The sequence below is a fragment of the Emys orbicularis genome, chromosome 1, assembly GCF_028017835.1.
Source record: "Emys orbicularis isolate rEmyOrb1 chromosome 1, rEmyOrb1.hap1, whole genome shotgun sequence".
NCBI classification, from domain to species: Eukaryota; Metazoa; Chordata; order Testudines; family Emydidae; genus Emys; species Emys orbicularis.
Genome location: NC_088683.1, coordinates 128,025,168 through 128,046,155, shown reverse-complemented (window position 1 = coordinate 128,046,155; position 20,988 = coordinate 128,025,168). Strand labels below are relative to the sequence as shown.

General features: G+C 47.7%; 1 protein-coding gene across 1 annotated transcript in view; it reads left to right on the top strand.

Moving 5' to 3' along the window:
* Window positions 1–20,988, top strand: part of LMNTD1 (lamin tail domain containing 1) — a 318,801-nt gene that overhangs the window by 61,941 nt on the left and 235,872 nt on the right. Inside the window, exon 5 of the mRNA XM_065423769.1 lies at window positions 18,414–18,507. Within this exon, the coding sequence (XP_065279841.1) occupies window positions 18,414–18,507 (94 nt within the window). The remainder of the gene's footprint in view (window positions 1–18,413; window positions 18,508–20,988) is intronic.

The window sequence follows — 20,988 nt, the reverse complement described above, 5'->3', positions numbered from 1 at the left end:
GGTATTTAGTTGATAATTATTACTATTTTTCATGGATTAATTAAATTTGTACCCAGCAGATTACGTGATAATTATCCTTACATTTGTTATGGGAAACTAGAAATTGCATGGGTTGTTAACAAGCAAGCAAGCAGAATGTAATTGCAAAAACACGACATGGCTGTCTGTACAAGATTTTGATCACAGACTATCACTTCAAAGAACCAAGGCTATTTTACAAGATAAAAACTGGCCAGTTTAGCACCTGAAAATATGAAAACAAAGCACCGAGTGGGAGCTTTTCCGCAGGCTGGAAGCAAAATCTCGAAAAATGTAGGTTTGAGAAGTTGAACAGTTTGCTATTCCCTATGTCTAATTAAACATAGAAAAAGAGATTCACCTTGTTTTTTGGTCCTGTGGAAGACAGGGTGTTCTTATGGATGGGGCACTGGTCTGTAAGTCAGGCAGCTTCAGTTCTATTCTTGGCTCTACCACTACATGTAACCTTAGGCAAATCACTTCACCCGCTTCCCCTCCCACCCTTTGTCTGTTCCAGTGGTTCTCAACCTATTTACCATTGTGGGCTGCATCCAATACTACCTGTATGGCCCGGAGAATGTCACATGGGCTGCGGCTCTGTGCTGATTGGGCCACAAGTGGCCCACGGGCCGCAGGTTGAGAACCGCTGGTCTGTTCTATCCATTTAGACTGTAAACATTCTGGAGCAGGGACTGTCTCATACTATGTGCTTGTACTGCACCTAGCACAATGGAGCCTCTAAGTACTACCATAATAATACATAAATAATATAATCTAAAAATGATAAATAATGGTATGTAGAAATGGTCCACCGTCAATAATGGTGACGACATTCTGAATTAAACTGTAGGAAGATGGGAAATCCATGCTTCAAGGGTAAATCTTGAAGTCCTTTGCCATGCAGGATTCCCAGTGGAATCAATGAGAGCTTGGCTTGAGTAAAACCTGCAGGATTTAGCCCCAAGGTTGTCATTCAGCCCTTTCTGCCTAGTTAATAGAACACTTGGGATGTGAACCATTGCCCAAGACTCTTGCCAAGATCTGAGCTGGAGCAACAACAGCCTTAACCTGGAGGCTCTCCATGATCATTTTTAATATAAATTTAAAATTCTCTGATTTATCTTCTGATTTTCTTGGACATTTATTTTAAACATAGATTTAAAAAAAAAAAAAAAGCTAAAAGCCCATCATGGTCCTCCCTGCTAAAATCCCTTCAAACGTTGCTTCCAGGTATTTCTGCTTTAGTGGATGTCATGGGACTTCAAGGATGTTTAGAGGGGTGTTGAAGTGCCTGGCGTTTTAGCACAGCCCCGGGCATTTTTACACATCCTCATCTCCACAGACCCCAAGAGGAGAATATGCCCTGGTCTTCACACACAACAACACTTTCACTGCATGATGAAATAGTTGGGGATTTTAATCATGATTTGCACTTTTGTAGCATTTTACTTCCCGATGCCCTCAGAGAACATTTAGAAACACTGGTTAAGCTTCACAACACCCCATATAAATAATAACAGAGGGTCCTGTGGCACCTTTAAGACTAACAGAAGTATTGGAGCATAAGCTTTCGTGGGTGAAGTGGGCATTCACCCACGAATCAGATGGCGTCTGATGAAGTGGGCATTCACCCACGAAAGCTTATGCTCCAATACTTCTGTTAGTCTTAAAGGTGCCACAGGACCCTCTGTTGCTTTTTACAGATTCAGACTAACACGGCTACCCTTCTGACATATAAATAATATTATCCCCATTTCACAGACAGAGAGACTCAGGCACCGAGAAAGTGAGTGATTTACTTAAGTGTCAGTAGCAGAGTCATGAATAGTAGTGAACAGGGGTTCTGATTCCTAGTTCCCTGCTCTGATCATTGTAGAGAACAATCTCATCTGCTAAATGTTCTACATTTTATTATTGCCAATGACCGTTTGTTGAACTCTCCTGTGGAGCGTCTCAGTTGCGCAATAAATAGATAACAGTATGGAAATTATTCATCCAAAAGGAAGACAAGGATGTGACCTAGGAGTAGACTTCATCCTGGGTTTCAAAGCTTAAGCTTGAAGACAGAATTGGCCAATGGGGTTGTTTCGTTAAGGGCACAACCTACTTTCTACTTGCCTACTTGTTATTGGGTAAATAGCAGCTGCCATTGGGGTGTAAAATTCTGCCTTTGCTTTAACCCCCTTAATTCCAAGCCCTTTTGCTCAATGTTTCTCTGCCATTCCTAGCTTTTTTGAGTATTTACACTCTAAACTCCTCAGGGATAGGATCTGCCAATAGAGCAGGTCAGAAAATGTCATGTACACCTTATACATGTGTAAGCAGTGTCAGGATGAGCTCTACCCTGACATCTGATGGTGAATTATGGCGAGTGTGGAAAAGAACTCCAGGGGCTGATCTTGTTTGCATAGGCACACCCACTCGCCTGGCATGGAACAACAGCAACTGAAAGTGGTTACTTTGGCTGGTGTGGGATCCCCAGTTTCTCTATTATTGGGGCAGGAAGAATAAAGTTTTGTTACCCTGATTCTGTGAATCAAGGCCAGTGGAACTGTTGTATGACAGAAGGACTGAGTGAGTCCTTCACCATTACCTAAGTAGCACTTGCTTGACAAGGGGCATGGGTTACAAAACCCAGTGAATTGAGAGAGGATGGGGACAGGTATTTGTACCTGATGGTATGGGCCCCCTCTGAGGGTTTGAAACACCAATTGCACCATCTCCTCTCTCCACTGTTGAATGTTAGAGCTAACTTTGATTCCATTAGAAGTCTAGTTACAGACTGCTGAGCTGAATTCACTTTGGGCCAATGGTGCACCAGCACTAGGGCTCCCCTACTATTGAGCTGAAATCGCTAAGAGCTGAAATCACAAAAGAGCTAAAGTTATTAAGAGCTCAGATCACTGAGTGAAGTGTTAACAAGTGGGGGAGCCTGAAGCTATATTGCTCAGCAGCTGGCGGAGCAATTTGTGGGGACGACTGGAGGAGCAGCGAGCGGCGTGGAGCCTTGTGGGGCCGGTTGGAGTGGCCCAAGGAACGGTGAGCGGAGCTGTTTGCGGAGACGGCTGTTACAGCTCACAGGTCGGGGAGAGGAGCGGAGCGGAGTGGAGCGGAGCAGCTTGTAGAGCGGAGCAGTTCGTGGGATGGCAGGAAAGTGGACTGGCTCGTGGTGAAGGCTGCGGCGGAACCCCCACGGAGAAACAGACGGCTGGCCAGCCTTGGATCACGTAAGGTGCCCCTTAACACCCTGCGTGCCCCCCCTTTTTGCTCTGGGGCTGCACTGACCAGGGACAGAGACTTTGGGGGTTGTTGGACTTTTGGGACTTTGGGTGGTTGCTGGACCCAAGAGACTTTGGGGGTGTTGGACTTTGGGGACTCTGGGTGATTTTTGGGTTGTTGGATTCAAGAGACAAAGGGAAAGGACACAGCCCAATTTGCTGGGGTGGGTTTTGCTCATGGTTTGTGTTATGAATCCTGTTTGTGGTGTTTTTTCCAATCTTATGCTGATGTCGTTTACCTCATGTTATTAAACATTTTCTGCTACACTCAGACTCCGTGCTTGCGAGAGGGGAAGTATTGCCTCTTAGAGGTACCCAGGGGGGTGGTATGTAATTGTCCCAGGTCACTGGGTGGGGGCTCGAGCCGGTTTTGCATTGTGTTATTGAAACAGAACCCCTAGATACAGAACCTGGCCCTTGTTGCTGCCAACTTAGATGGGCAGAAGGGTTACATTTTTGGGGGCTCGTCCGGGATTCCCTGGGTCAGTACCCCTCGCAAGCACCTGTTGAGTGTTCCACTGCATTGGGAAACAATTGTGGTTATATTTTGAGGAAATTACTGTTTGTATAATGGCTAATATGTCAGGTTTGTTGGGCCCCAGCCCTGCAGCCTCTAGCTCAGGGGCCGCAGCCTCAGCCAATGATTGGGCAAAAGCACTGGGGCAAATATTGGAAAAGGTTGTGCTGTCCCAGGCTATGTTAAACTCTTGTCGTGAGTTAAGATTATTTGCTGGGGCAGAGGAGTTTGAACCCTGGTTGGAGCATACCACTGAAATGCTGCAGGAGTGGGCCGTACCTGATGCAGAAAAGCGAAGATGTCTAATAGAGAGCCTTAGTGGCCCAGCATTAGATGTGATTCGCACCCTGAAGCTCATTGACCCTGGGGTCAGTGTGAAGGACTGCCTAGAGGCCCTTGATCATACCTTTGGGAGCGTAGAGGGCCCTGAAAACAGTTACTGTAAGTTCCTTAATTCCCGACAGCAAATTGGCGAGAAGATTTCAGCCTATATACAGAGGCTGGAGAGACTACTTCAGAGAGCTGTCATGAGGGGAGCAGTAACTGCTGAACAGATGGATCGGACCAGACTGGCTCAAATTGTAAGAGGAGCTCAGTATCAGAACCCGATTCTACTCCATCTCCGGCTAAGAGAACGACGGGAGCATCCCCCAAGTTATTCCCAGCTGATAAAGGAGGTCAGAGAAGAGGAAGAAAGCCAGGCTGCCAGCGAGTTTTGGGAAGCCCAAACATTGGAGCCAGCTGGCACAACACCACTGCAAACGGCTAGTGTACTGATGGTGAGCACCACAGAGGAACTTGCCCAACAAATGCAGGTCCTGACAGAACGGATAGCTGAACTGCAAAGCACCATTGACCGAGCTAAGACTTCCAGGAATAAGGCGCCTCTGACTGTGGCGATGGAGAAGTCAGCATTTAGAGCCACCATCCCACCTGGGCGAAGCGGGAAAGGACAATTCTTCTGCTACCGATGTGGTCAGGATGGACACAGTGCTGGCAAGTGCCATAATGAAGAAAACCCCTCCTTAGTGTATGGAAAGCTAAGGATCAGTTGGGAGAGATCCGGTAGCTGCCAGAGAGTCCGGGGACGGGGACCACCCAGGCCTGCAGGATTTGAAGATTCCCCCAGAAGCGACCGTCCAGCTGGGATCCCCGCAGGACTGATAGGGCCTCGAGCAGAGGTCATGGTGAAGATTGAAGGGGCGGAGTGTAAAGCCGTGCTTGACACTGGATCTCAAGTGACTATTATATTTCAGTCATTCTACCAACAGATGCTTAGGCACCTGCCTATACAGCCACTGACTGGCGTTGGTCTGTGTGGCCTCAGCATGGATGAATACCCCTACCAAGGGTATGTCATAGTGCACCTGGAATTCCCAGAGGAGGTTGCTGGGGTAAGAGAAGAGGTGGACACAGCTGCATTAATATGCCCTGACCCTAAAGGGACCTCTGATGTGTCTGTGCTGATAGGGACCAACTCCAGTCTCTTCAAGGTGCTCGCGGATTACTGCAGACGACGGGCTGGGGACCAGTACCTGAATACCCTGATGATCCATACGCTTTGTGCTGAAGCCTATAGGAAGATTGAGGGTGCTAAAAAGGAGACATCTGAGCTACCGATTGGGGCGCTGAAGTACATGGGCACAACCCCCTTAGTAGTGCCTGCAAGGACAGAGCAGGAAGTGCTTGTCATGAGTACCCGGCTGAAAGGCAGTAAAGGGGCATTAGCAATGGTAGAGCAGCCAGTTGAAGGAGAGCTCCCGGAAGGAGTGCTGGTCCCCAGTGGAGTCATAACCCTACCTGCTGAAGCCCAGGAAAAGGTGACTATACTGATTGCTAATGAAACAAGTCGAGATGTTGTTGTGAAGCAAGGACAAAAGATAGCAGACCTCTTCGAGCCTGAATCAATTGTAAAACCCCAGTGTGAGACTCAAGTTCCGACAATAGACCCAGCAAAGTTTGACTTTGGAGATTCACCGTTGTCCGAGGAGTGGAAAGATCGCCTGAGGAGGAAACTTTGTGAAAGATCCAAGGTGTTCTCATTGCATGAGTGGGATGTGGGATGTGCAAAAGGAGTAGAGCACAACATCAGACTACATGACTCTCGACCTTTCAGGGAGAGATCTAGGAGGATTGCCCTCTCCGAGATGGAAGATGTGCGACAACATCTTCAGGAGCTGGCTGCGAATGGCATCATTACAGAGTCCCGCAGCCCATACGCCTCACCCATTGTGGTGGTCCGTAAAAAGAATGGGAAAATCCGGATGTGTATTGACTACCGCACCCTAAACCGCCGTACTGTGGTTGACCAGTACACAATGCCCCGAGTCCAAGATGCCTTAGACTGTTTGCTAGGAAGCCAGTGGTTCTCTGTGTTGGATCTTCGGAGTGGATACTACCAGATCCCTCTGGGTGAAGAAGATAAGGAGAAGACAGCCTTCATCTGCCCATTAGGGTTTTATCAGTTTGAACGCATGCCCCAAGGGATTTCTGGAGCACCTGCCACATTTCAACGTCTTATGGAGAAAGTTGTGGGAGACATGAATTTACTGCAAGTGTTAGTTTATTTGGATGACCTGATTGTGTTTGGAAGAACCTTGGAGGAGCATGAAGAAAGACTTCTTAAAGTGCTTGATAGGTTAGAGGATTATGGTTTGAAGCTTTCAATTGACAAATGCCAGTTCTGCAGGACCTCAGTGAAGTATGTGGGTCACATCGTGTCCCAAGAGGGTGTGAGTACTGATCCCGATAAAATAGAAGCACTCACTACATGGCCATGTCCAAGTAACTACAGAGAACTCAAGACCTTTCTTGGGTTTAGTGGCTACTACCGCAGATTTGTGAAAAACTATGCTACGATTGTAAAACCTCTGAATGATCTTACCAGGGGATACCAGTCCAGCAGGAACAAATCTAAGACCAAGAGTAAGGGGAGGTCCCCAAAGCCTCCTGTGCAGAGACACTATGGCTCCTTCGAACCATTTGGGCCACGGTGGGATGAGAGATGTGAAAGGGCTTTTCGAGAAATCATTACTTGCCTAACTCATGCTCCAGTCCTAGTCTTTGCTGACCCAAGCAAACCATTTATCCTGCATACTGATGCCAGTTTGGAGGGTCTGGGAGCAGTACTGTACCAGGAACTGGAAGGAAAACGTAAACCTGTAGCCTTTGCCAGCCGAGGACTGTCTGATAGTGAAACTCGCTATCCCACCCACAAGCTGGAGTTCTTGGCCTTGAAATGGGCCATCACTGAGAAATTTCGAGACTACTTATATAGTGCTCAGTTCCAGGTGTGGACAGACAACAACCCACTGACCTATGTGTTAACAAGTGCTAAGCTGGATGCTACAGGGCAAAGATGGGTGGCCGCTTTGGCTAGCTATGACTTCAGCATTCAATACCGATCAGGGAGAAGCAATGTAGATGCAGATGCATTGTCCAGGCGTCCACAGGCACCAGGAGTTGCTGTGATACCCACAGATGGAGTGAGGGCTATTTGCAGTGTGAGTCGCCGGGAGCCAGAGTCCCATGAAAGTCTTCATGGATGTGCTGCCGAAGCTTTGGGCCTGCCCCCTGAATGCGTGCCTTCTGCTTCAGTGAACTATATTGCGTTGGACCAATCTCCTTTGCCCATGCTCAATGCGGCTGACTGGCAGGAAGCCCAGCTGCAAGATATTGACATTCGTGATACACTACTTGCCAAAAGGGAGGGGCGAAGCCCAGCTGTGGTTGTCCCACCTAACCCGGAGGGTAAACTACTATTGAGAGAATGGACCAAACTAAAACTGATTCAGGGAGTGCTACACTGAGTGACCACAGACCCTTTACAAAAGCAACGAGCACAGCTAGTGCTGCCAAAAGAGTACAGAGCCCTGGCCATGAGGGCCCTGCATGATGACTTTGGCCATTTAGGGATGGAGAGGACCCTGGAACTTATTCGTAGTAGGTTCTATTGGCCTCGGATGGCTGAAGATGTTCGCAGGAAATGTGAGACCTGCGCTCGATGTGTTCAAAGGAAAACTCTGCCCACGAGGGCTGCATATCTGAAGAACATCACCAGCAACAAACCTCTGGAGCTGGTATGCATTGATTTCTTGTCTTTAGAAGTAGACAAGAGAAATATTGGGAACATTCTAGTAGTGACTGACCATTATACGCGATATGCGCAGGCATATCCCACACGTGATCAGAGGGCCATCACTGTTGCTCGAGTACTGTGGGAGAAATATTTCTCAGTTTATGGATTTCCAGCCCGGATACACTCGGATCAGGGGCGGGACTTTGAGAGTCACCTTCTGAAGGAGGTGCAGGATAGCGGGAATTAAAAAGTCTAGGACAACGCCTTATCACCCTCAAGGTGATCCACAGCCAGAGAGGTTCAACCGAACCCTATTAGATATGTTGGGGACTTTGCGGCCAGAGCAGAAGGCAACCTGGAGCCAACATGTCGCATTTCTGGTGCACGCCTACAATGCCACAAAGAATGATGCTACAGGAGTCACCCCATATCTCTTAATGTTTGGGCGAGAACCAAGATTACCCATAGACCTGTGCTTTGGTGTATCAGAGGATGGAGATAGCTATGAAACTCATCAGCAATATGTATCCCGACTAAGAGAAAAGCTGCGGGATGCTTATCACTTAGCTACATCTGCGGCTCGGAAGAACGCAGACCGGAACAAACATCGATATGATGCTAGGGTACGTCTGCAAGAACTCCAGCCGGGGGACAGAGTCCTGCTGCGAAATTTGGGTATTACTGGCAAACACAAGATAGCTGACAGATGGAAGGCAATACCTTACTTGGTGATGGAAAAGCTAGGAGATCTGCCGGTCTACAAGATCAAACCTGAAGATGGTCCAGGGCAGACAAAGACAGTGCATAGAAACCTTTTGCTCCCTGTGGGGGAATTGGTAGACACCCCGTATGAGATGGGCCACAACAGGGCAATCGGGCGGAACGAAGGTGCTGGACCAAAGCTGCCCTCCAACGTGGACAGCCAGCCCCCTGCAGCTAACCTACCCCTATGCAGCACATGCGAGAGTGAGTCTGAGGAGGAAGACACAACCATGGTGTATCCTGGGATGGAGACAAGATTTCAGTCTCGATCAGCATCAAAAGAGAGCTCCTCCTCTTCCGCCCTAAACCCCATGGCAGAAGTATTTAGGCCCATTCCTGACACCACTGGGCCACTGGTGGGACCCCCATGTGATGACACACACAGGTTATTGGACAGTGGAGACATACAGGTGGAGGATGTCCTGGGCACCTTGGACCCTCCACTGTTAGAACTAGAACTGCAGGGGCCTATGCCAGTAGCCGAGGGACCCTCAAAGGAAACCTCCCCATCTGTCGTTCAAGACGCTGTCCACTCTACCACGGTAACAGAGAGTCTCAATAGACGAGACAGGGTAATAAGACCAGTAAAACGGTTGACTTATGATGCACCTGGGGTGACTAGTGAGGAACCAATATGTTTAGCACACAGGCTTGTGGAAGCTAAAGTGGGCTATCTGAGGCCCTTTGGAGGGAACCAGTGAGTTGGTATATAGGGTGTGATTTGTCGGGACGACAAATTCTCGGCTGGGGGGAGGATGTAAGCAGTGTCAGGATGAGCTCTACCCTGACATCTGGTGGTGAATTATGGCGAGTGTGGAAAAGAACTCCAGGGGCTGATCTTGTTTGCATAGGCACACCCACTCGCCTGGCATGGAACAACAGCAACTGAAAGTGGTTACTTTGGCTGGTGTGGGATCCCCAGTTTCTCTATTATTGGGGCAGGAAGAATAAAGTTTTGTTACCCTGATTCTGTGAATCAAGGCCAGTGGAACTGTTGTATGACAGAAGGACTGAGTGAGTCCTTCACCATTACCTAAGTAGCACTTGCTTGACAAGGGGCATGGGTTACAAAACCCAGTGAATTGAGAGAGGATGGGGACAGGTATTTGTACCTGATGGTATGGGCCCCCTCTGAGGGTTTGAAACACCAATTGCACCACCTCCTCTCTCCACTGTTGAATGTCAGAGCTAACTTTGATTCCATTAGAAGTCTAGTTACAGACTGCTGAGCTGAATTCACTTTGGGCCAATGGTGCACCAGCACTAGGGCTCCCCTACTATTGAGCTGAAATCGCTAAGAGCTGAAATCACAAAAGAGCTAAAGTTATTAAGAGCTGAGATCACTGAGTGAAGTGTTAACAAGTGGGGGAGCCTGAAGCTATATTGCTCAGCAGCTGGCGGAGCAATTTGTGGGGACGACTGGAGGAGCAGCGAGCGGCGTGGAGCCTTGTGGGGCCGGTTGGAGTGGCCCAAGGAACGGTGAGCGGAGCTGTTTGCGGAGACGGCTGTTACAGCTCACAGGTCGGGGAGAGGAGCGGAGCGGAGTGGAGCGGAGCAGCTTGTAGAGCGGAGCAGTTCGTGGGATGGCAGGAAAGTGGACTGGCTCGTGGTGAAGGCTGCGGCGGAACCCCCACGGAGAAACAGACGGCTGGCCAGCCTTGGATCACGTAAGGTGCCCCTTAACACCCTGCGTGCCCCCCCTTTTTGCTCTGGGGCTGCACTGACCAGGGACAGAGACTTTGGGGGTTGTTGGACTTTTGGGACTTTGGGTGGTTGCTGGACCCAAGAGACTTTGGGGGTGTTGGACTTTGGGGACTCTGGGTGATTTTTGGGTTGTTGGATTCAAGAGACAAAGGGAAAGGACACAGCCCAATTTGCTGGGGTGGGTTTTGCTCATGGTTTGTGTTATGAATCCTGTTTGTGGTGTTTTTTCCAATCTTATGCTGATGTCGTTTACCTCATGTTATTAAACATTTTCTGCTACACTCAGACTCCGTGCTTGCGAGAGGGGAAGTATTGCCTCTTAGAGGTACCCAGGGGGGTGGTATGTAATTGTCCCAGGTCACTGGGTGGGGGCTCGAGCCGGTTTTGCATTGTGTTATTGAAACAGAACCCCTAGATACAGAACCCGGCCCTTGTTGCTGCCAACTTAGATGGGCAGAAGGGTTACACATGGTAGGTTGTAGGCCTGCTACTAGCAGGTCAGGCTTCTGTACCAGATATGGATTGGCTACAGAGCTTTCTTCCCAGAGAGATACACCAGAGATGTGTACACCATAAGATCCTGTAATGGCAGGAATGGCTGTTGTGAGCTTAAGTATATTACACATGACACCACCTAATGGTTGAACAGTACAGTACGGTTTCACACTCCATGACATCTCCCCTTTTAAGTTTTACATTCCTACCATTTACAAAACGTACACTTTAAAGTTCAGTACTGTTAAGTCTCCTAAGTGTCTCTGAATTGTACTGGTTTTCTAATTACATGACCAAAACGTGTAACAACTTGGTCATCTGGCTGCCTACTGGTTGCAACGACTGGCTTAGTTGGCTTGGAATCAGTAGCGTAGCTGGGGGGGGAGCGGGGCAGCGGCCGCTCCCCCACTGAGCACAAATGGCGCCTTGTCAATTTCTTGGGGCCTTTTTAATTTTTAATCCCCCGGAGTAAAACAGGGGGAGCGATCAAAAAAAAAAAAAAAAAGGCCCCACCCACTGCGGTGCTTTTACTCACCCGGTGGCGCTCCAGGTCTTCAGCAGCGGGACCTTCTCTCACTCTGCGGGTCTTCGGCGGCATTTCGGCGGCGGGTCCGTCAGTGCCTTTTGATCGCTCCCCCTGTTCCCTCCACCTGGCTACGCCACTGTTTGGAATCCTTGAGGAGGAGTCTTGTTCTGCATCCACCATCTGTAGAGTTTGTGCTGTTGTTGTTCTTTCTGGAGGAACAAACTGTAGATGTCAACGGTTTCTGTTGAACTTTCCACTGTTGGTCTCAAGCACATATGATCTGGGCGCTGAATTCTTTTTCTTTACAACAGCTGGGGTAGTCTATCCTTTTTCTCCATCCATTTGACACGAACGCAGTCAGCAGGTTCTAGACCCAGACTCTAATTGAGTGGCATCTGTTGTAAAAGTGTTCTTTTAGCTTTTTTTATCTGATTTGTCTACTCGCTTCTTGTCTGGTCACTTTGGAGATAGGTTTTTTTCCAAAGGTGGAACAGTAGTTTTGAGTGGTATTCCCATCAGGAGTTGTGCTGGGCTATATCCAGTAGCTACTATTGGTGCTGATCGGTAACTCAGAAGAGCAAGCAATGTATCTTCGTGTTGTAGGATTTTCTTGGCTGTCTATACAGGTCTCTTAGCCTCTCCATTCACTTGTGGGTAATGTGGGCTGTTAGTAATATAATCAAAATCATATTTCATTTGGAATTATTTAAATTCTACAGCAGTGAATTGTATTCCATTGTCCATCGTCCATCACTAGTTGTTCTGGAATACTAAAGTGAGAGACAGTGCACTTCAGTTTCTCAGTAACCTGGAAAAATACTCTGCAACAACCAGGTAACCAATGGGCTGTAATGTAACTTAGAACTCCTTGAAGTTGTGTGTCTGTTGAGGTTGCTTTTTGTAGCTGGTGTAGTTTCTTTTCTGCCACTGGTCTGTATGCATCTGTAGCATCCACATACACCTTTACATCATCTTCGAGCTCACAGGTAGCTGAGTGAGATACTGGACTCCATGGTAGAGCATCTGCTGCTACCAGATTTTTCCCAGGAACATAATTAGCAACTGGGTTAAATTGCATTAACCTGATCAAAAGACATTCGCATCTCAGCGTGGCTTGATCCAGGTCTTTTCCATTGAAGAGGGTTACAAGAGGTTTATGGTCTGTTATCAGTGCAAAAGAATCCAGTCCACACAGATATCTGTAAAAGTTCTCACATGCCCATAGGCTTGCCAGGCACTCCTTTTCACTCACTGTGTACATTTTTCTGCTTCTGTGAGTGATCAGAGCAAAATTCAACTTCCACTCAGACCCACGTTGTTGCCACAATATACCACCTAGGCCAGAGCTGCTTGCATCTGTACTCATCCTTGTGGACTTGTTCATATCACAGTATTTGAGAACTGCAGCTCTTGAGATCATTTCTTTTACCTTTTTCGAAGTCAATTTCTTGCTTTAGCGCCCATGGTCATGATGTGTTGGAGTTTAATAGTTCATTTCGTTGTTTTTGTTGCTGTAGAAAGGTCTTGTTGGTATTGTCTGAGGTGGTTACCTAGGGAGGTGGTGGAATCTCCTTCCTTAGAGGTTTTTAAGACCTGGCTTGACAGAGCCCTGGCTGGCATGATTTAGTTGGGGATTGGTCCTGCTTTGAGCAGGGGGTTGGACTAGATGACCTCCCGAGGTCCCTTTCAACCCTGATATTCTATGAACCTAGGCCACGTCTCAGTTCTGGTACATATGTTGATGCATTCAATTCTTGAATTGCTTTTACTTTCTCAGGGTTAGGACTTTGTTTTTTGTCCGTCCCAAAAACTCGATTAAGGGTAGGCAGAAAACTCACTGTTCCTTGTTTAGCTTCAGTCCAGACTGACTGAACTCCTGAGGGATGGGACCTGCCAAAAGAGCAGATCAGAAAAATGTTTTTTTCCCTCCTGCAGAAGATGTCCATTTTTATTGTGGTTGAAAAACAGATATCCTGAAAAGTTAAAAGTTTTCAGTTGTGGCCAAAAACTGATGAAAACGGAAAACAATTCAGCCAAAAACTGGGGGCAGGAGAGAGGAATAATTTTTTGTCAAAAGTTTTCAGTTATCCAACATAAACATCAAAACAATTACTGACCTTTTACATTTAGTTAAAGCCAAACACAGTTTCAATAGAAAATTTTCAACCAACCCTAACTGCTAATTTTATTTGTCAATAAAATGCCATGTGCATCTAAATCACTTCCTGAACTATCCTAAACAACTCTCTGCGTTAACTATCCCTTTCTCTGTGTTAACTATCAGATACATGACACAGCCTTCTGCAGTCTTTATTGAGGCATACCTTCCAATTAAGTCATGAAAGGTCTTGGGCCAAATTCAAGGGAGTCAGTAAACACGCACAGTTTACACACAGGCTGGATTTGGCCCTACAGCTTAATTTGGTGAATAGCTATAACTTAACTGAGCCTGTAACAATAGTTTTATGGATATCACTACAAGAATTTTTAAAAAAACAACAGAACATTTTATTAGTTACACCTCTACCCCGATATAACGCTGTCCTCAGGAGCCAAAAAATCTTACCGTGTTATAGGTGCTTTGATCTGCCGGAGTGCGCAGCCCCACCCCCCCACAGTGCTGCTTTACTGCGTTATATTCGAATTTGTGTTATATCGGGTCGCGTTATATCAGGGTAGAGGTGTATTTCTAGTCATAATATGTAATTTGTTCCTGGATACATATTGACTCCCTCACATTACATATAAAATGCAGAGCTAGAGTATAATGGCTGAGGACCTGACCCCACTGGGTTCCATCTGAACTACAGAACTATATTTAAACTGGGTTTAGATACATGTAAGGAACCGAGCATAGCTGGTGTGGTCTGGTGGTCACAGCTGGGCTGGTGTCCACAAGTCAAGGATGGCCGCAAAGTGGTAGTCAGTGAGCAGGGATTGGGATAATCTCTAGAGCCAGCATCGGTCAACAAGGGTCAGAGTCAGTTATGGGCAGAGATTTGAGATCAGAGACAGCTACCAGGCTGGAATCAGGAGGCCAGAGTCAGGATGGGGACAGAGACTAGAGATTAGAAAACAAGATGAGGTTTGGAGTCACAGCAGGCTAGATGTCTTTGTGATTCCCAGACAACTTCCTTGGTCACCCTCCAGGGTTAAATAGTGTGCTTGGCCAATCAGAAGGCCACAGGCTGCTGTCACTCTGGACTCTTTGGGCAGTACTTCCTGTGGTGTCTGATCTCCCGTGTGCTCCCTGTGGGCTCTCCCAGGCTCTGCAGCTCTGGGTTCTAGACTCATATAAGGCTTCTAGACCAGTGTTTTTCAAACCGTGGGTTGTGACCCAGTACTGGGTCGTGTTACCAGATCTGCCCATTACTTTGGGGTATGCTCATTTATTCAAGTTACTTTTTGAGGGGAGGGGGGTTCTGTAATTCTATCAATGTACTGCTTGTGTCTCGTGTGTTTTCATATGGAGCTCTACTTCTCCCTTATGCAAGTTCACTCCCAATGAAGCTATCCTGCAGGACTTAGGTTCCCTAGGGCTGGGTTCTTCCAGCCCCGGAACCGGATGTGCGCGCACACACACACAAGTCTGAGCAGACCGGGTCAATCAGCACTTTCAAGCTGACCCCTTATCTGTCCCTGGACTTAATAGGCTGGATGAAGCAGCACTTTCAAGCTGCCCCCCGCATTATGTGCCCCTGGGTTCAATGGACTGGGTTAAGCAGCACTTTCAAGCTGCCACCCTTGTGTCCCAGATTCAGCATGTCCCTATCTCCACTCTCACATCACAATTGTACTGGTAGAAACCTACTTGATGAGCAAACCCCAGAATATTTTGGGTGCTGCAGGGATCTTTAGCTTAGGTAAAAGAAGCGTTGATGTAAAGTGAATGGGGGAAGGTAAAAACACAAAAGAGTAAAGTTCAGCAAGAGAGAGAGAAGCAACCAGCTTAACCATAAAAGTTATTTATTGAATAATAGTGATAATTACACAAGGAGAGCCTAAACCAACATAACATACACTATTAAAGGTTAATACCTAAGGTAGAAAGAGAGAGAGAGAGAGAGAGAGAGAGAAGGGAGCTCTCACCCACTCCATGAGGTTTGAACTGGTCGGTGTTCCCAGGTGATGGTGGTAGCTGTGGGTCCTGAGTGCTGGAGACAGGAAGAGCCCCCAGCACAATCAGTCAGGAGAAGATGGAGTCCCAGTGGAACTGATGCATAGTTTGGATCTAAGCATCAGAACACTTACTGGAGGGTGAGTAGGGATTTTTGTAGAGAAAATACAATGGTTCAAATGAGAACACTAGATTTGTTTATGGGTAAACTGATGACTCAAGGATTTTCTTTAGGCTAGCCCAGGGGTCGGCAACGTTCGGCACGTGGCTCGCCAGGGTAAGCACCCTAGCGGACCGGGCCAGTTTATTTACCTGCTGACGCGGCAGGTTCGGCCGATCGCGGCCCCCACTGGCCGCGGTTCGCCGTCCCGGGCCAATGGGGGCGGCGGGAAGCCGCGGCCAGCACATCCCTCGGCCCGCGCCGATTCCCGCCGCCCCCATTGGCCCGCGATCGGCCGAACCTGCCGCGTCAGCAGGTAAATAAACTGGCCCGGCCCGCTAGGGTGCTTACCCTGGCGAGCCGCGTGCCGAACGTTGCCGACCCCTGGGCTAGACAATAGGAGCTGATCACTCTTGGCTATGGGTGGTGTTTTCTTCCAGGGAGCTCACAATGCAACTAGGCTGCTTCAGTATTTTGGATATCAATCAAGGATTCATTACTAGAATTGGTCTGATAACTGCTGAGCTGGGTGTGTGCAGGCATAGGTTCATTAACATCTGGAGCAGAGATTCCCATGATGCAGTGCTTCCCTGCTTTTCTGGTCCCAGAGTTCAGTGCGGTTCTCTGTTCTCTATTCTGTATGCAATTGAGATGTCTCCCTATCCTATCTTTCATGAAGATGAGGCTAGGGGGGTTGTCTGTGTTCTTCATTCTGTATGCTAATGGATATATCTTAATCTTATCACCCTTGTCAGGAGGGGTCTAGGTGTGTCTCCCATCCGCCCTTCATTGCTCTCTGCAAGGCTTTTCTCTGATGGGTTTTGGTTTAAGCAGAGACTGGTGTGTGGGGGGGTATCTTTCATGAGTCAGACAGGCTGGATACTGCGCCCTGGTTCCCCAAGAACACAGAGCTGACTGGTATCAGTCGCGGCACGTAAAGCACCGGGTCGCCTTGCTCTGGTCAGCACCGCCGACCTGGACGCTAAAAGCCCCGTCGGCAGTGCTGCCCAGCTAAGGCAGGCTAGTGCCTACCTTTTCCGACACCGCGCTGTGCCCCAGAAGTGGCCAGCAGTGAGTCCGGCTTCTAGGCAGGGGGGCCATGGGGCTCCACGTGCTGCCCCCGTCCCGAGAACTGGCTCCGCACTCCCAAAGGCCGGTGTCTGGGGGGGGGGGTGGTGCCTGGAGGTATGAGTCTTGCGCCTCCGCCTAGGAGCCGGACCTGCTGCTGGTCGTTTCCAGGGCACAGTGCAATCCACAGTGTACCCCGGCTGCGCCGTTGACTGGGAACTGCCGGAGGTAAGTCCATGCCCCAATCCCCTGCACCAGCCTTGAGCCCCCCCAACCTGGAACTTCTTCCTGCACCCCACATCCCCAGCCCCACCCCAGAGCCTGCACCCCCAGCCCAGAGCCCTGACCCCCTCCCCACCCTAACCCCCTGCCCCAGCCCAGAGCCCCCTCCCACACCCTGAACCCCTCATTCCCGACCCCACCCCGCAGCCCCCACCCCCATACCCCAAACCTCTGCCCCAGCCCTGAACCCCTCCCACACCCCAAACCCCTCATCCCCAGCTCCATTGGGTTGCGGGCATCAACAATTTTCTTCAACTGGGTCGCCAGAAAAAGAGTTTGAAAACCACTGTTCTAGACTCATCCTTACAACATGATTCAGTCTAAATTGGTTCCTAACATGGGCCCCCAATTCTGCAAATAAAAGTAGTCTCATTAACCATTGCTTGGCCCGGAAGTAGAAAGCCTCGTCTACACTAGGGCTGTTTGCCCCAATAAATAAATCCCACCATTGCTAACAGCAGAAAGAAAAGGAAAATATGAATCAGGAAAATACTTAAAACTATTCAGGGAGAATAAACCAGTAATTTAAGAATGCCCTGACTACCTCATTACCAAAGCAAGCACTTTTCACATGCTTATTATAAAACAAAGAAGGGATCCCAAAGACAGTGGCTTACTTGCAACTACTGGTTGCTCGCGCTCTCTCTCTCTCTCTCTCTCTCTCTCTGCATATTGAAGAAGCTGCAGCCAAATTGCAAAGTAATTGTCCCTTTTTCCAATAAGCAGCTTTTTTCCTAACATTTATGCTATTTATACTTCTCCATTTATCGTAAAACTACTACTCTTTTCCAAAGCAAAGTAATCACTAAAAGCTGTGAGATCCGTTTATAGTCCAGGCACTTCAGGCCAGACTCATTGGGAAAAGCCCTGACGCCACTAAAGACAGTGAAAAAGATCCTGTTGATTTCAACAGAGCCAGGATACCACCAGTAGTTGCACTAGGTCTCCTTTGTATTAGCCAGGCTGGGGAAAAGGCAGGTAGGACAGGCATAATCTCTGCCCCCAACAAATAACTTCGGCACAAAGGGCCTGCATGTCAGGTGCAGTGCTGATCTTCATGCCTCTCCAGAATAGACTTTTGCTTCCCCCAGGGCAGGTGATGTTCTCGATGGAGGCAGGCTAGAAGGAGTAGGGCTAGGGTGCAAGCTTGTCCTGGTGACTGTGTCCCCTAGCAATGTTCCATGTGGCCTTTGTAACAGGACACAAGTTAAGGCTGTGCAAGCCATAGTCAGCCCCACGGATCACACCAGCTGTCTATAACCTCTGAACAGGGGAGGCAGAGGAATGTGTCTGGCTCTTCATCCTCCTGTGGGTCGCCCCTCCTGCCCCGCAGTCACTTTGATTTGGACTGATACCGTGTGAAAGAACAACAGTGATAGAGTTTTCTCTTTATCCCTGACTACTTTAGGTATGAAGAGGAATTTTCCCAGCGACTGAAATTGCAGGACCAGGTACTGCAACTCAAACACCAGCTGGAGCATCAAAAAGAAAATTGTTTACAGGTGAGGCTAATAACACTGCTCCTAAACTGTGCTTTTGAAGCCTATTCAGTGTCTCCTAATCAGACTGCTAAAACTTCTGCAGAATTGTCCTTCCTCCAGCAATGGATTAACATGGACTGCTCTTTATTAGAGCACACTTGGGAAGCTGGTGTCTGTGAATGTTTATAGGGCCAGCTCTCCATAATTCCAAAGGTGAAGGAAGTTCACCACTGCCCCAAAACTTGTTTGCATATAGAGCCAGCTTCAGGATTTTAATGCAGAGATCCAGCTGACCCACGAACCCTGCCATGTGGGTCAGCTGGATCTCTGCATTACTGAAAGCCCCAGCAAGTAGTGGTTTGTGCTCTTTAGTGCCTTCTTCCTTGTCTGTCATAGTGGCCTAACTATGCTGATGTCCATACCATCTCTATGTGTATATTTTCTTTTCATCTTCTTGCTTTGGCAGGAAGGATGGTCTTTGCTTAGAGTCAGAAACCCAGATAGGGTGACCAGACAGCAAGTGTGAAAAATCGGGACGGGGAGGGGGGGTAATAGGAGCCTATATAAGAAAAAGACCCCAAAATCAGGACTGTCCCTATAAAATCAGGACATCTGGTCACCCTAAACCCAGATCATATTCCTGGCTCTGTCTCAATTTTCCTGGCCCTGATTCTTCACTACCTCACACCTTCTATGGTCATTTCTAGGAGAACAAAGTTGGGCATAAAATGCTGCTGTTGATTTAAGTGACTGGAGAATTCGACTGTGGTAGTGTTTTGCTCTCCTGCTGCTGCCGCCAGGTAGATGATTACGCCAAGTGAAAGGGGAATCAAGTCCTCTGTGTGAAGCTAGGCAAATCACTTCCTCTTGTGCTGAAAGGAGGTGCTGTGAGGAAGCAGAGGATTGGAATCTCCATTCTAATACATTGACTTTCCTCCCAGTACTCCAGCATGCTGAGTTAATCAGCCTAAAATCTTGTCCACACTTTTTTTTTTATTTCTATCTCATAGAGCTGGAAGGTCATCAAGTCCAGCCCCCTGCCTTCACTAGCAGGACCAATTACTGATTTTGCCCCAGATCTGGAAGTGACCCACTCAAGGATTGAACTCACAACCCTGAGTTTAGCAGGCTAATGCTCAAACCACTGAGCTATCCCTTTTGACTAACCCCAGTTCCTTGTCTATGGCAAGCATTTGGTGTAGTGCAGTGGTGCTGACTCATTAGTGCAGATGAAAACAAACTGGAGCCTGTGCTGATTGAGCACGAAGCAGGTGCAAACCTTGATTAGCTCAACTGGTGCAAACCCCTACACTGAATGTGCTTAAGAGGTCACTATAGGGACTGCTGGCTGCCAGAGGAGGAATTGGGCCTATTCTGTAGTACAGTGATGAGGCCTTAGGTTGTTTGTGTTACAGTGCAGGTAGGAAAGCCACTGCACTACAATGGGGAGTTCAGTAGCCTCTTCATAAGGGTGTTGGGAAGTTTAATTTATTATTGTCTGCAAAGTGATTTAAAATTCTGGGAGTAAAGTGGTTAGCATAGTTAACTGGCTTCCCTTGGGTATTATGGGATGGAGCTATGCTCTACCCCTCCCTTACATCATATGTAGTGAGTGGGAATTTGTGCCCTTCTGCCTCTCTTGTGATGCAGTTAAATAAAGCAGTAACTTTCCAGCCTGCAGTCCTGTGAGTAGACATTTTTGTTTCACGGAGTGGCTCTTTACAAAAAACAGGGATGGCATTACAGAGTAAAGTAGTATTATTACCATATGCTGTGGTGGTTTTGAGACTAGAATATTTTTTAACCCATGACTACCTGGTTATATACTAATTTACTCTTAGTTAGATCTGCTGCATTTAAGGGTCTGTCAACACTTATGTTATTAAATTTTGTTAAATCTCTTTTCCCCCCTTGAGAGTATGTTGGAACAGAAGTAGTCAGCCCAGCTGGAAATGGTTCTACCTGAACTAGGCTTGTTTACTTATGGAGCTGCATGGATATTTAAAAAAAAAAAAAAAAAGAAAGAAATTGTTGGCACCGTGAGATGACTATTATTTCTGTTGTGGAAGATTGAGGTACTGCAGCCAAGGCTTGAGGACTGTGCAATGTCAGCTGAGACAGGCAGTAAGTGGGAATGGCCAAAGAAGTGGAGAAGATAAGTGACATCTCTTAGGAGTGTTTTTTAATAAACAAAACATAGATTAGCCAATAGGGGCTGATTAGCTGAAGCCAAAAGGAGGTAGAGGTGAGGCCCATAAAATGCCAGCAGCTGGGAAAGGCAATTCATGTCTCACATTCTGAGCAAAAAATGTGTGTCTTATTAGGGGTAAGCAGTCATAAAGTTTTTAAGGCTAGAAGGGACCAACAGATTATCCAGTCTGACCTCCTGTGTATCCCAGGCCACTAAACCCCACCCAGTTACCCCTGTATTAAAATCAATAACCTGGACTAGACTAAAGTATTACAGCTTTCAGAAGACTTAACTATTGTGTGTCACAGTCA